The sequence below is a fragment of the Equus przewalskii genome, chromosome 14 (assembly GCF_037783145.1).
Source record: "Equus przewalskii isolate Varuska chromosome 14, EquPr2, whole genome shotgun sequence".
Taxonomy (NCBI): Eukaryota; Metazoa; Chordata; class Mammalia; order Perissodactyla; family Equidae; genus Equus; species Equus przewalskii.
Genome location: NC_091844.1, coordinates 70,208,046 through 70,223,154, shown reverse-complemented (window position 1 = coordinate 70,223,154; position 15,109 = coordinate 70,208,046). Strand labels below are relative to the sequence as shown.

Below are 15,109 nucleotides of genomic sequence, written 5' to 3'. Positions count from 1 at the left end.
GGGAGGCCATGGTCAGGCTGGAGGGAAAGCAGAGCACATAAAGGAGAAGGAGAGAGTGAGCAGAGGAGCAGGAAGAGGACACGGCGTATTGAGGGTACAAGGACAAAGACAGCTGCCAACCCAAGGGGTTAAAGTTGCCAGATGCACAGAAGTCGAGGACAGACTGATTTGGCTAGGGGTGGTACCAGCTGACCTCAGAGAGAGCACTGTCCACACGCTGTGCAGAATGACATGGCAATGAGGACCGAGGGGCTGGAGAGACAATTCAAGGAGTCCAGCCGAGGAAGAGTCTGGGAGAGAAGCCAGCCCTGTGCCCATCTTTGGGTGGTGGGGGGAGGGTCCGGGATGGAGAAAGCGCACCCTATAGGAGGCTCTTTTCAGGAAAACACTGCAGAGAAGCCATGAGGGCAGAAAGGCCGAAGGGGGAACAGCCTGGTGGTGGGAGGCCTCCATGAGAGCTCTCGGAGGCCTGGGCTGAGGGTGGGCCAGGGGCACATGCCCCTGCTAGGCCAGACCTGCTGGTTCTAAGCTGTCTTCTGAGGCCCCACAGACACCCCCTTTGGAGAAAGGATCACTTGGATCACACAGAGAGGAAGTATTACGAATGCAGCTTAACATCTGGGAAGGTTTCAACTGGATCTGCACCACTGCAGGGGACTGAGACGGTGCTGTTGATCTGATTCCACTCCAGGGGTGGGCACCGTCTCCACCGTTCCGACCAGGGAACTGAGCATTTACAACAGAGTCAACGCAGGTCACAGAAAGGCACAGCGCCAGAGCAAACCAACGCGAGCATGTCCCAGCTTGTCCTCTTGCTAGTTAGAGGACCATCCTCTCTGAGCCTCAGTTTCCTTATCCACAAAATGGGGTTATGAAGCTGTCCAGCCTGCCTGCTTCTCAGGTTTTTAAGAGGACAGATGAACATATGGTTTGGAGCTTCTGCTGAATCCCCAGAACCTACAACAGGCCCAGCGCTTAGTAGGTGTTCCACGCGCCCCTAGATGAGAGGGCTCAGCTGTTCCCTGGCAGCTGGAGGCCCACCCAGCCCCTGGACTCACCTGGAGAGCACTAGGCCAGACCTAGCCTAGCCTCTGACCACTCTATGGCCAGGCCCGTGGGACTGGAATGCACAGGGCAGCAGACAAGAAGGGGCTAAAGTGGATCAGGATCAGCCCGGGAAGCCATAGGGTCTGGAAAGATTCCTAGTGCGCAGAAATTCTGGGCTCTGAACTATTTCTTTAATAACTGCGTTTCTTACTGGGGGATTCATTTGCTTTTCTAACTTTTGTTCTGAACTAGTCAGAGACATGAAAGATGACCAGGGCCTCCAGTTAGCAAAAAAAAAAAATAAAACAGTTACCATGCTGCAATGACCTAAAACCAAAGATACTTGACATTTAGGACAGCCTGGCTTCCATGAGACATGTGGGGAAAGCCTTCGGGGTCCCAGACAGGAAGCCCTGTGCCATCTGGAGATGTGCTGTCATTCCTCACCTGCAGCCACACCTGCTATGTCTGATCCCAGGAGACACTCAGCACGGTTTCCCCTGATGAATTCAACCCAGTGAAACACAGCCCAGGAGGAAGGGGTGGAAGGCCCTGATGCCACCCCCTGTCCGGGTCCTGACATGACAAGAACGTGGTGATCACCAGGGCAGGCTGCCGTGGATGAGCCTGGACCTCAGGCCAGTGCAGGGCAAGGCACTTTGCTCCCAATCCAGCATTCAGGGCTCGGGCATCCCCGGGAGGTGCTTTAGGAAACCAAGTCTCTGAGCGGGTCTGAGTGACTCCTGGCCTATGCCCTTTCCACCAGGCCCCAAAGTATGGCTTTGTGAAAGGCATGTTACTTTTGGCCAACATATCATTCTTCCACGCTGCAGTCACAAGTCACAGGGCAAAGAGGAAGGCGATACCTTTCTGCTCTGGGCCTGCCTGAGTTCACACGGACGGGTCAGGGGGATAATACGTGAGAGGGGTGAGCAGATGGCGCAGGGCTGTGCCCCTCGGGGAGGCGAGCAAGTGGTTCATTCTCTCATCTGTCACGGGGCCTGTTTCATTCAATATCTTTGCTGAGGGGCTGAGCAAAGGAATTTAAAATATGCTTATCAAATCTGCAAGTAGCCCTGAATTAGGAGGCATCGCTAATACTCTGAGAGGGAAGAATCTGATCCACGGTGCCTTGGAGCAGCTGGAAAACAGGAACAGATTTAGCAGGAACAGATTTGAGCCCAGGTTGGTTTCCTTATCTGTCACGTAAGGGGACTGAATCAGTCAATCCTTCCAGTGGGAGGGGGAGACGGGAGGGGGCAGGAATTCTAGTTAGGTGGGCTTTGGGGAAGGCAGAGGGGGCTGGACTTCTTGCTCTGCTCTTTACTCACTAGTAATTTCTAGCTATTTAACCTCTCTGAGCCTTGTTTTCCTCACCTACAAAATGGGGATAATAATATCTACCTCACACAACAACTAAATAAGATAATACATTGAAGGCTGTCACGTGATATCACTCAAGAATTGCTAACTTCCTCCGCTCCACACAGACTGACCAGAACTATTCAGAAAAGTGCATCACTGCCTTCCCCCGCAGCCTCCCTCCCTGCCCCCATGCAAATCCCAGCTCGGGGCCCTGCAGATGCAGCCATCACTCACTGCTCCAGACAAACCCCAACATCTGGCTGGTACTGCTACAGTGAGGTACTCAGGAACGGGGGCTCCGTGATCTTTCCAAAATGCAGAGCTGATTATGTCACTCTGCAGAGCTTAAGCCCTTGCTGAGGGGCTCCCAGGGGCCTGCAGGATCAAGCCATGCTCCTTAGCCCATGTGAAGGCAGGCCTCCAGGATCTGGCTGGCCTCCTTGGTCTCCTCTCCCCACTGCCTTCCTGCACAAACAGACTGCACCAGGTGCAAAAGTGGGCTGCTTCCCTTCCCCCAGTGCCTTGGCATAGACTCTTCCTCCTCTCCCCACTACCTTCTCCTCAGGTTGACCATCAAACGCTTATTCTTCCAGCCTCACTTCCTGGGTTCCCTTCCCCTGGGCCTCCTCTTCCCATGCTGTCCTCGGCAGGTCACAAGCTCCTTCAAGGGACGGTCTCTTATTCACCCTGGTGTCCCCACTGCCTAGACCCATGCACCTGGCACAGGGCAGGAATTTGTAAATACTGGGTGAGTGACTGTCACAAAGTAGGTGCTCAACAAATGAGTCCATGTACACGGAGAGAGCATACACACAAATCCACAAACCTGCACGAATACCGTGTGCATGAGGCTCCAGGGCCACTCTGATCTTTATGACTCCAAATCAGGAAACAGAATGACTAAAACATACTTTCTAGGCTTAATCATGTCACTTTACATTTAGGCAGCTCTTTACAGCTTTCAAAGCACCTTCACATTTGGTGGCCTATTAGATTAGGTAGTTACCATCAGCCTCTCTAAACTTCTGAGGCTATGACTTGACCTACATTTTCACAAAGCTCACTGGATGGATTATTTTAAGCCACATACAACTTCTCATTCTGATGAGCTGGGCGATGATGATAATAATCTTTCGCATTTGTATAGTACGTGGTAATTAACAAAGCATTTTCACATACGTTATTTCATTTTATACTTACACTTTACAGAAAGCAGAGCTGGTATTATTTTTTTCCATTACACAGGCGGGAAATCTGAAGCTCAGAGAGGTTACCTAACACGCAGAAATCAGAGAGCCAGGAAGGAAGGCCTTTAGAACCAAAATTTAAATCTTGATTCCCGGCCCATGAGTCTTTCCATTGCAATATGCCATTATGCCCTACTATGCTGTGTTACTGACACATGTGCGCGCACACACACAGTGAAACCATGAGCATGCAGGCAATCCAAGTGTAAAGGTACACACTGGCTTCACACACATTATCCATACAGAGCTCACACCTAGACATAGGACCCCTCCCCCTAAGAGAGACACATCCCACAAGGCCCTCATGCAGAGACAGCCAGCCAGATTGTACGTGCTCCTTCGGAACATACACCGGATGCCACTGACCCAGCATCCGTTGAGCAGATGTCTCAAGTTGGTGTTTGAGTCGAGGGGATGAACTTGCCGGATCCAGCCAGCCACTTGCCTGCACCCCCTGGGACAAGAAGCACGTACAGCCTTTGCCAGCTGGCTGGCCGGCCTCCCAGGGCCTGTCTGTGGTCATGGAATTCAGTGAAACAAATTGGCTTCTCCAGCAGGCAGAGCCCCGCTCTGAGCCACCAGAGTACCAGGTCTGCAGAGTTACAGCCACAGGACCTGCACTGCGCACACGTGCGCACGCACATGGCGCTCACACGCACATGCGCTCACAAGCACTCACACGTAGGACATGCCTAGGCCAGGCCTGCAGAGAGGTGAGCCTGAGGAAGTGCTGCTGGAGCACGGGCGGGGAGGGGCAGAGGCTGTCGGGGTGAGCGGCCACGCAGGGGCACCAGGAATTGCTGTGGATGCTCACACTCCCACACAGCCCTCCAAAAGCCCCTGCTTTCACTGATCTCAGTCACCTCCCAAAGCTCATGAGCCCTTTGTTTCAATTATTTGACAATATTCGACAAATATTCAGTGACTGCTTAGTGAGCTTCATATTGTAGCTATGGATGAGAGCCTCCCATCCCGCCCACAACGCCCCCTCCTGGGGAGCAGCAGCCAGGGACCCCACAGCTCTGGGCACCTGTACACAGCAGGTGCTCCATAAACGCTGAATGGTTGACAATGGCCGTGCCTGTAGGTTTCCCAGGCCCTCCTTCACACCCTGTGCGCCATACTGGGGCCTCACTGCCTTCCAGAATGGAGACTCCGCTAAGCAACACGCCAGCACACTGCAGCCCAGCCGTGCTCACCTCTGTGGTCTCAGGGCCACCGTGAGGCCAGGCCTGAGGATGGGCTCAAAAACCTTTACTGAGCACCTACTGTGTACTGGATATAAAGATAAGCAGACAGGGACCTCAATTTAGAGGGAGAGACAACACGTAAACAAATAAGTACCTGCCCCTGTGCTGAGGGCCAGAGGGGAGCGTGCCCTCTCTCTGCTAGCACCCACCTCTGCAGACCCCAAGCCCACCACCACATCCCCAGCCCACCAGGCATCCTTGCTTTATGGAGGGAAAGAATCCAGATGAAACGAGTTCATAGCCACATGGCCTTTGCCAAGTTTCTCTACCTCTCTAAGTCTCAATTCCTCTTCTGTAAAATGGGGATAACGACAGGAGGTGGCTGCTGAGTTACCGGGAGGATTAAGTGAGTTAATTACCAGGTAAAGGAAGCTCCTTTACACGCCTTTCCACGCTGTGAAAATGTTTCAAGTGGGACGGTCATAAGCAATAGCCCTGGCTACCCTGTGGCTCTCTGCAGAGGCAGCTGCGGGGCAGGACCAGGCCCCGTGCCCAGTCCAGGTGCCAGAAAGGAAGGGCATCCCCCCCATTTCCCAATCGTCCCGGGACACCTCTGCCAGCTCGGTTCCCCGCCTGCCTTCCTCCCCTCTGCAGGGCTGAGCTCAGCATTCCCAGCCCAGGCCCTGTGGGACCCGCTTCTTGGCAGGGATGGGCTTCGTCCCCAGCCCAGTCATGTAGGGCACGGGGGACCCCAAGGACCTTGGGCCCAGCTGTGGCCCCTCACCAGGGTCCCTGGAGGCAGCCACAGCCCTTGCCATCAGGAGTTAGGCCTCTCTGCCACTTGCCTCAGTTCTGCTTCTGTTCAATGAGTAAAGGGAGAAGGGACTTCAGGCCTGTGTGTGCCTACGGCCCGAGAAATCACCTTGCCTCCACAGGCCGGGCTCTTAGCGGACTTTAAGTCCGCACCACTCACACTCCCATCTGCATTTTTCTGCACTCTTCTTCCTCGATGCCCCTCAGTCCTTCAGGCTGCAGTGGATCCACACCACAAACGTGCAGATGGATAAATACGTAGGTAGGTAGATAGGTAGGTAGACAGAAAGACAGATAGATAGGTAGGAAGGTAGATAGACAGCTAGTTAGCTAACTAAAATAAATTATAAGACTAACTCAATATGTGCCAGGTTCCTTTGTTAATCATTCTCACACCTCTTCTCAGGTAACCCTCTCATTTCTCTGCTCAGAGGTCGCACAGCTGAGTCCAGATTCAAACACAGGTCTGTCTGCAGAGTCCAACTGACCCCCACCCAAGACTGTACTGACTGCAAGGGTAACCAAACCCGACACATAATAGCATCTACAGAGAACCCAAAGCCTCAGACATGGGTCCCCATCAGCTCAGGGGTGGGCACTGTTTACATCACACGTCTGCTCTCCACGTCCAGGTATCTGATTGACTCCACTGAGCTAGAAATGGATGCCCCATTATTATTAGCTGTGTTCCTGAAGAGGAAAGGGTAGAGTTGCCTTTTCTGTAACTGTTTAAATGTACTAAGAGGGATGCTATTTAAACGACCCCTATAGTGAATATTATAAAGCAAAGAGCCAGCCCTAAGTGACCAAGTGAGTATCCGAGTGCCATAAAGGCAGAGCGTGCCTGGGGTGGGCAACAGACCTGTGGGCCAGCAAAAACAACTGAGTGTGGAGCTGGGAGGAATTTCACCCTAGGATGCCCTTGAGCTTGGGTACCAGAGCACAGGAAGTGCTCGGTGCCCGAGGGAAATCAGTACGCGCCAGGCCTCTAGGCTGGACTTAGGTGGGAAGGGAGGGCCTCCGGCACAGCTCTGGTCATACATGCATGCCACACACACACACACACACATACACACACATGCACATACTCACTCTTGCTGTGCTTCTTGAGCACAAATATGCACCCCCTGTGGCTGCTTCTACTACCCAGCAGGAGAGGGCATGCTCGGGGCAAGCTGTCCAGGAGGGCCCTCCCTCTTCCAGAGGGTATGCATGGCTTACCCATTCTTGTATCTTCCTATCCCCTTCCCATTACTAGGTCCTCCAGTAATGTTTATTCAGTTCGTCTAACAGACCTGTGGAGCCCTACTATGTTCTAGGTACCTGGAAAGGTATGTAAGTCTGAAGAAAGAAAGAGTGGGAGAGCAGGAAGAAGAGAAGGAAAGAGAAGCAATGTGGGCAGAGAAGAAAGGAAGTGAGGGAGGGAGGGAAAACAGGAGAGAGGAAGGAAGGGAGGCAGAAGGGAATGCAAAGAAACAATGTGCCCACAGCAGTGTCTTCCTTGAAGAGTATGTATCAGGGGTGTGTGTGTGCACGTGCACACCCACAATCATGAACACTAGCCTGTGTATGTGAGTTCCTTCTGGAGATGAAGTACTCCCAACATACTCCTCTGGGCAAGAGCGCTGTCACACAGAGGAATGCATTCTCTGACCATCCGACTTTCAGTCTACATAACCATAATTGAACCTGCAGCAGAAGAAACGTGGGTAGGACTGTGGAGCATCAGGGCGGGGAGGCACCATTCACTCCACTCCCCTTCGTGCAGGAGGCAGCCGCAAGAGTACAGAAGATGACAGCACAGGCCGCCTGAGTTCCAATCCCAGCACCATCACTTACTAGCTGTGTGACCTCAGGCAAGCGACATAACCTCTCTGAGCATCAATTTAGTCTTTAATAAGATAGAGTGATGAATACTAGAGCCTACTTTACAGAGCAATTGTAAGAATGAAATAAGATAACGCAAGTACAGAGCTTAAAAGAGCACCTGGCAGACAGTCAGCACTCAGTGCATCTTGGCTGTTATGTGACTGAGGCCAGAGGAAAAAGAGGAGTGGCAAGATCAGGGGCCCGGGCTGGGGCCTGGACTCCTGGCCAGGCACTCATTGGTACCTGGGGATCTGAGGAGGCCCTTCCAGCCCCAAGGCTGGGAATGCTCCTGGTCCCCTTTCTTGCTCCCTCTGCCCCTCTCCCACCCCTGCAAGCAGGGCTTGGCACCCTACCTCCATGATGCCCTCTAAGCCAGGACTGAGGCTCCTGGCATCCCTGCCCATCTCCCATAAGGCCAGCTCCCCCCCACCCTGCTGTGGCCACATTGACCCAGGTGACCCACCCTGGCCAGCACCCCAGAGCTCAGCCCCCAAAGCCTGCCTTCTCTCAGCTTCCCAAGCAGCCGCCTCCATGCCCAACATATGGATGGCAGGGTGGGAGAGGCTGCAGGAAGAAGAGATGCTGGGCAGGGGCCGGGGGGACACCACACACACAGACCTCTCTTACACTCCCAGCCACAGGCATGGCCACGTCAGCCCATCACCCACAGCTCTGCACCTCACCCGCTTGAGCCGGGGCTCTGGAATTGTTCTCTTGTGCAGGGGTCTTATCTAGTCTCATTTTCCTTTCTATCCTATCCACAAAATATTCGCTGAGCACCTCCCCTGTGTGAGTCAGCCCTGAGGATTCACACGGCAAAGACAGTGGCTCGGCCCTGCACGCCAGGGGCAGCCGTGGGGCTGGACAGGACCCACACCAGCACTCCCCAAGTCCCTCCGAGGCTGATTAAACACGGAGTGCTGGGCCCCGTCCCCAGAGTTCCTGATTCAGCCGGTCTGGGGTGGGGCCCCAGCTTTGGCATTTGTAACCTTTCCAGGTGCTGTGGTGCTGCTGGCTTAGGAACCCCATTTTGAGAACTGCTGGTCCACTACAAACTGTAGCTTACGGCAGAGTGAAGCCAGGACTTTGACCAGCGAGGAGGAGAGAAAATTGGAGAAAGGGCACACCAGGCAGAGGAGCAGCACGAACAATGGCCTGGCACTCCAGGAAGTGCTGGAGCAAAAGGTGCAGGAGGCGCGGCCGGCAGGAGGCTGGAAGGGCGCGTGGGGCCAGGCAGTGAAGGGGCCAGTGGGTGGCCACACCCCTTCCCTCTGGCTCACCAAACAGTTCCTTTGTGCCAAGCGCCCCTGGCAACTCCGCACTCTCCTTGGGCTGCAGCCCAAGCCCATCTTCCCCCTCTGCAGCTACGCGGCACCCCTGCCCCAGGCCTGGCTTTCACAGGCTGCCCTGGGTGGCTGTCAGCCTCTCTCTCCCCGCCCTCCACGGGTGGCTCCCTGGAGCTGGGGAGGCAGCCCTGAGGAGCCAGGGAGGTGTGCCAGGTGAGCCAGCATGCGCACTGTGGGTGTGGGCGGCTGGGAGGAGCGCCCGCCGTGACCCAGCCCCCGTCTACCGGCTCCCTCTATCAGCACCAGGATCTGGGGCTGGGTGTGCGTTTGTGGCCACTGGAGCCAGAGCAGTTACTATGGGTAGATAATAATAGCAATCGTAATCCCTCATAATTGGACCCGACTTTGCTGTCTGCAGGGCACTTCCATGCCCATGACCTCATCTGACTTCCACAACTGCCCTGTAAAACAGGCACCGCTAGAGTTACGATCCGCATTTGACAGCCGCGCAAACGCAAGCCCAGATGGCCTGAAGTCACATCCCAGTAAGTGGCAGACTCAGGCCTGGGACCTGGGACTTCTGACTCTTAGTCCAGTGCTCTTTTTCTACCCTGAACTGTCATAAAACAGAGCTCGACCTTCTGCTCTCCATGGGAGGTGGCCAGGGGCTCTGCTGCCCAGGGCAGCACAGCCCAGTAACAGGAGGAATTTGGCCTGGCTGTCCCCATCTTCCCCACCTTGGGGGGCAGCTGACCACCAACTGCAAGTGCATGGACATGGAGCTGTGTCAGCACCAGTCAGGACATGGGACCAGGGGCAGGGAGTCAGGGTCACCTAAACCAACAGAGGAGCAAAGCCAGGCCCAAGGTGGGGAGGGAATTATCCATGGTCATAGCTGCCACTTGAGAGCACAGGTGGCCACAAGAGGCCCCAACTGCATGGCAGCAGTTTCTGGGTCTGCTGCTGCCCGAGTCCTGGGCAGGAGGAGCCCAGAAGGCCCGTGGGACAACCTGAACCACCTGTTCTCTTTCCATGGGGTCAGAAAGAAGTGAGGACTGACCTGTAGCCCCCAGCAGCCTTGCCCTGTGGGCCACAGCATACGCTTTCTCCCCAGCTTGCTGGGTATATAACGCACCCCCCACCCCCCACCGCCCCCAGGGATTCTGCAGGATTCCAGGCTAAGAAGGCAGGTGTCTGGGCTTGGTGCACGCACGTGTGTGTGTGTGAGTGTGTGTGTGAGCGCATGTGTGTCTATACCAGGACTCACGCAGGTGGGGCAGTGGGAAAGGCTCCAATCCAGGAGGCAGGAGACCAGGCTCTCATCCGGACCCACCCTGAGTAGCTGGGCTCAGCTTCCTCATCTGTAAACTAGGGCCATCTGTCCTTGCCCCACTTGTTTCATGTGTTGTTCCCGAGGACCAAATGGATGGCATCTACCCAGAAAACAGAAACACGCTCTAAGAATGAGTGAGCCCAGAAAGGAACTGAGCAAGCGTGGAGAAGGGTGAGCAGGGAGCGGGTCTCAGAGCTGCCCTGCTGGCGGGCTAGCAGAGCTCCTGAGAGTGCTCAGGGGCCCCATACCTGGTGCCAGGTGTGCACCCAGTTCCAAACAGTGCCTCACGAACACGCCCTGCTACTCCCAGATACTGCCAAGCATCACCACCCCTCACCCCTGCTCAGGGAAACGGGAGCAGGCAGAGGGCACAGCAGATAGGGTGCCCCAGGAAGGCCCGTGGCCAACAGCACTTCCCCAGAAGGGTGGCAGCAGGGCTTACATTCCACTGAGAGAAGGGGCAACAGAGTCCAAGTGTCGGGGTTTGGGCAGCTTTGCCGACACGTAGACACAGCTCAGTGAGGTCCCTAGGCAGCCTGTCGGGACCCAGCAGGGATTCTGTCAGTCTGCTGTGATCTCCTCTAACGGCTTTAGGCCCCTCCTGGAGGTCAGCACAAGGGTAAAGAGGTCACCCCTCCTGGGGCTCTCAAAACAAGGTCACTAGCTCCATGGCCAGAAGTGACACTTGCGTGGAGCCTGGGGTTGGGGTGGGGAGCAGGAAATCACATCTCCATGATGACTGGTGTCGCCCGAGCACAGCACATGGCGCGAGCCTGACTGTCTGTGCGGGAGGGGGAGCCCTCATGTGGCCTCACACCCCCGAGCCCTCCCGAACTTGTCTTTGACCTCCCAGAAGCTTCTGAACATCCTGGGGAAAGAGAGGCAGCTAAAACAGGTGAAGTGACTCACCTGAGGATGCAGAGCTAGTCAGAGGCTGATCCAGAAAGGAATCCAGGTTTGGGGACTATCTGTAATGCTGACCCCTAACGACTGCACAGACCTAGGGTTTGAACCTGCTCAAACACACAGGGGTGAAAAGCGTGGGCCCTGGAGCCTGACTACTTGGCTCAAATCCAAGGATTTAACTTCGTCAAGCCTCAGTTTTCTCATCACCAAAACAGGGCTATCTGTCCTCACTACCGCCTGTGTGATGACTGAGCGACGCGGTCCAGCGCTCAGCACACCTGAGCTGTCATTCCTGGGGACGGGCCCTCCCTCTCCGGTTCCAGCCAGAGGGTCCCCGGCAGAGCCAGCTGCTCACCTTGCGGTCCTCCTCCCGCTCCGGAGCGGAGCTGCTGGTGTCCCCGGGGCCGCTGGAGGGCATTGCGGGCAGCTGGGCGGTGGGAGGCAGGCTGGGGCTGCGCGGGGCTGGGGGGCTGCTTGGCTGTGGGGAAGGAATTATTGTGGTCTTTGTAAGCAAGAGTTAAAACTTGGACATAGATCCCGGTGCCGAGCGAGACTCCAGTGAAACTCTGCCCCAGGTTGCCTGTGGGTTTGGGCTTCCAGTGGCTCCACCTGTGGGGGAAGAGGAGAAGGGTCAGCAGGGCAGGGCACCCCCAACCCAGGCCCCACCTGACCCCCGCCCCCTCCTCAGGGCTAGGCCCTTAGCCCCAGGGCCAGGCTGGCCTGTGAGGCCTGGCCCTCCGACCTCACTCCTCTTCCCAGCCTCACCCTCAGCTCGGGCCAGCCTAGCACCCCAGAGAGTGGGGAAAACCGAGGCCAACTCAGCTCGTGCGGCACTGCCTGGCTTCCCTCAGGGCCAGCTCCTGCCTCCGAGGCGGCAACAGGCTCCCTGGGCCTCCGCGTTGCTGTGGCACAGTGGGCGCCACTGCTGGGACTTCCAGCTGCCTCCCGCCTCCTCCCTTCTCTTCATTCACGTCTGTTCTTTCCTTTGAAAGCTTCCCGCACCCTCCCACCCACCCCAACCCGCCCCTGGGAAATCCCAGAGGTCCCCAGCCCAACTACATTTTCCTTCTAATCTGTCCTCCCCACACGCCCCCACCCCCACACCGCCCCCACCACGTGGAGGAAGTGAGCGGCAGTCACAGGATGTAGCGAAATGAATGTCACCTCACTTCAGGACCAGTGCCTGGGCCCAGAGAAAGCTGAGGCTGAACTCAGGCTGCGGCCAGGCTGAAGGCCTCGGTCTGCAGTGCTGTCGAAGGGACACCCTGGTGGGGAGAGGCCACAGCCATAGCCACGCAGAGGGAGGATGCGAGGCTGCTCTCCCCCCCACCCCGTGAACCGGTCCCATTTGCCTTACGAAACTGGTGGGCTTGAGGGGGGCCCTCTGAACCCACACAGCTCAATCTTAGGGGCTTTTCATCCTCCCTGCTTCAGGTGTGGGCCTCAAGCCAGTGAAATAACAAAGCCTTGCAGCAGGCCTCCGCTGGGGGTGGGGGTGCTGTGGCTTCAACCCTCTTCACTCAGAGACACAGAGTTCTCCTCCTCCCCACCCCCCAGGAGGAGACAGGGGCCAAGCCCCTGCCTCCAGTGCGCCAGCCAGGCTGGGGAGGGGATTGGCAGGAGAAGGAAAGTGGGAGGCAGGCTGGATCTGGGCCCACCCACACCCTTCCCCTTCCAGTTCCCAGTTCCCGGTTCTGCTTCCCCCGGCTCCCCCTCCCTCTTGGGCTGCTTCTCCCAACCCCCTTCAGCCAGGGCTCCCTGGAAAACCAGGAACCGGAGACAGCACAGGCTTCGGTCTCCCACGGGCGCAGCCCCTTCCCCAGGGATGGGTGCCTGGTTGGGAGGTGGGTGCCCCAGTCGTGGCTCTGCCCTGGGTGTAGATGGGAAGCCGATGCCAGGAGGAGCCTCCTAGGGCCAGGACAGGAGGGGCCCCATAAGTTAAAACCCAGACTGGCCGAAGGCGCTCCATACCCCACAGGTGAGCCCTAAGGAACCCCAGGTGTAATGACACTGCTCAGCTTAGTACAGTGTGGGACTCAATGAATGTCTGCGGCCCAAGTACACGAGTGAGGGGATGGCAACAGTGAGAGTAGCTCCATGTGTCAGACGCTGTGCTGAGCACGTGACAGGCAGTCCTCCTCCGGGCAGCGACAAGTGCTGTTACTATACCTAGTCCACAGTTGAATCTGAGGCTCTGAAGGGTTAGGACTTGTCCATACTCCAGTGGCAAAGGCTTGAATCCAGATCTCTGAGTCTAAGGCTCTGAGGGGGTCTCTCTGAAGCTCCACCCCCCGGCTTATAACACCCCACAGAAACAACTCTTAAGAGCCCATTGGAGAACTGGTCCACCCCAGAACTCCACGAGGCTTCCATGCACTATCAGCCAGTGATTGCCCCTCAAACCCACTCCCCGTTTCTTAGCACACACATCCCCAATCACCCCCACATCAAAACCTTCAAAAGGACGTGGAAGGGAAAGGAGGCAGAGTCTGATTGGAAAGAACGCTGAACCCCGAGTCAGCAGATGTGGGTTCTAGGCCTGACTCGGGTTTCTCTGGCCCTCAGTTTCCTCATCCATAAGATGGGAGAGTCGGACCAGGTGATCTGCAAGACGTCTTCTAGCTCTGCCTTGCCAAGCTGTCGGAGGCCACAAGTGCAAAGGGAGGAGCACACAAGCCTGGAACGTCTTCAGCAGCCCCAAGAGCCCCAGAATGGAGTCCGTGGAGACCCAGGCACAAAGTAAGTAAAAGGCAGATAACCATTTGTCTCAACAGTGCCCTGAGGCCTAGAAACATCCAGCGGCTTCTGTGAGAAAAGTACTTTCAGAGAACCTCTGGTTGCCAGTGAGAAGCAAGAGGGAAAAGCAGAACATCACAAGGCATTGACCCCGAGGGCAGACACCCCGGAAAGGAAAGGAAATGCTCCTTCCTCCTCCCCCTCCTCCAGAGAGCCCCTGACCTCTGAGCAGCAGACACTGTCCTCGCAGCAAACGCAGCTGACCTGGGCCAGTCTTCAGGTTGCTTGGTGTCACTCACGGGAACAGACCTGTCAGTCAGTGTCCCTCAGAATCACCCGGCACCATCTAAAACCATCCAGCCCAAGGCCGGGTAGCCCATGCCCCGCGCAACTCCAGGGAGCCTGGTGGGCGGCCAAGGTCCAGGCCTTGACACAGCACTTCCTGCCTTCGCTCACGGGTCCCAACACAGCAGCGGGTGTCCACCATGACAGTCCCTCGCCAAGCACGGCCCTGCCGCTCCTGGCACTGAAGCATCTCCCTCACCCATGCCAAGAGCTGCACCACAGAAACCACCACCAAAGGAAAACGCTTGCCAGGAACTCTACCACCAGGACGGGCAGCTTTCATTTTCTCCTTCACACTTCTAACGTCCACAGTGGCCATGAATAGCATTTATTAACGACAACTTAAAAAAACTTTTTTTTTTTTATTAATGTTATGATAGATTACAACCTTGTGAGATTTCAGTTGTACTTAAAAAAACTTTTTATAAGGAACCCTACCATGACAATGTCTTGGTATTGTGACTGACGTGGTCGCCGTCACCACCACTCCTTCCGTTACAAAACCACTGTGGAAGGAGGACTGGGATTTTCAATATACCCACCAAATTTCACTACTTTCTCAATTCAACTTAGTAAAAAGATGTTGTAAAGAAGATGTCAAGTCACAAGACTGGGCTGAACAGAGAAGAGACACCACCAACATCATTCTGGGGTCTGGAAAGCAAACTTGCGATAGCTAAATTTCAAACAGCACATGAAAGCTGATTTATAACCGAGACCTTAAAAGACATTTGACATGATAGCACTAGGTCCCTCCAGGACGAGGGTGAAGAGAGTGCACGCATGAAAACAAAGAGGACTGAATGAGATAAGTAAAACCCCTGCACCGGCCTCCCCCGGCAGTCTGAGGGTCTGTTCTCTGCAGCGCACAAAGCAGAGGGTCTTCGCACAGAAAGCTGACCAGCACAGCTGGAGCAAAGGTAATATACCAAAGCCAAGGGGCTGAAGGCTATTTTAAATGCTGAGGTTGGG

The 15,109-nt window shown here is 55.6% G+C and overlaps 1 protein-coding gene across 14 annotated transcripts in view; it reads right to left on the bottom strand.

Moving 5' to 3' along the window:
* Positions 1-15,109, bottom strand: part of DNMT3A (DNA methyltransferase 3 alpha) — a 129,003-nt gene that overhangs the window by 89,761 nt on the left and 24,133 nt on the right. For 8 of the 14 annotated variants that reach the window (XR_011526189.1, XR_011526190.1, XR_011526191.1 and 5 more), the window contains exon 2: positions 11,412-11,665. Coding sequence is in view for 3 of the 14 variants with exons in the window: in XM_070573102.1 (XP_070429203.1) it covers positions 11,412-11,474 (63 nt within the window). In the remaining 11 variants the exon portion in view is untranslated. Of the gene's footprint in view, positions 1-10,084; positions 10,251-11,411; positions 11,666-11,821; positions 12,132-15,109 lie in introns of those variants that run through there. The other 6 variants (XM_070573106.1, XM_070573104.1, XM_070573111.1 and 3 more) reach the window with 4 other exon arrangements.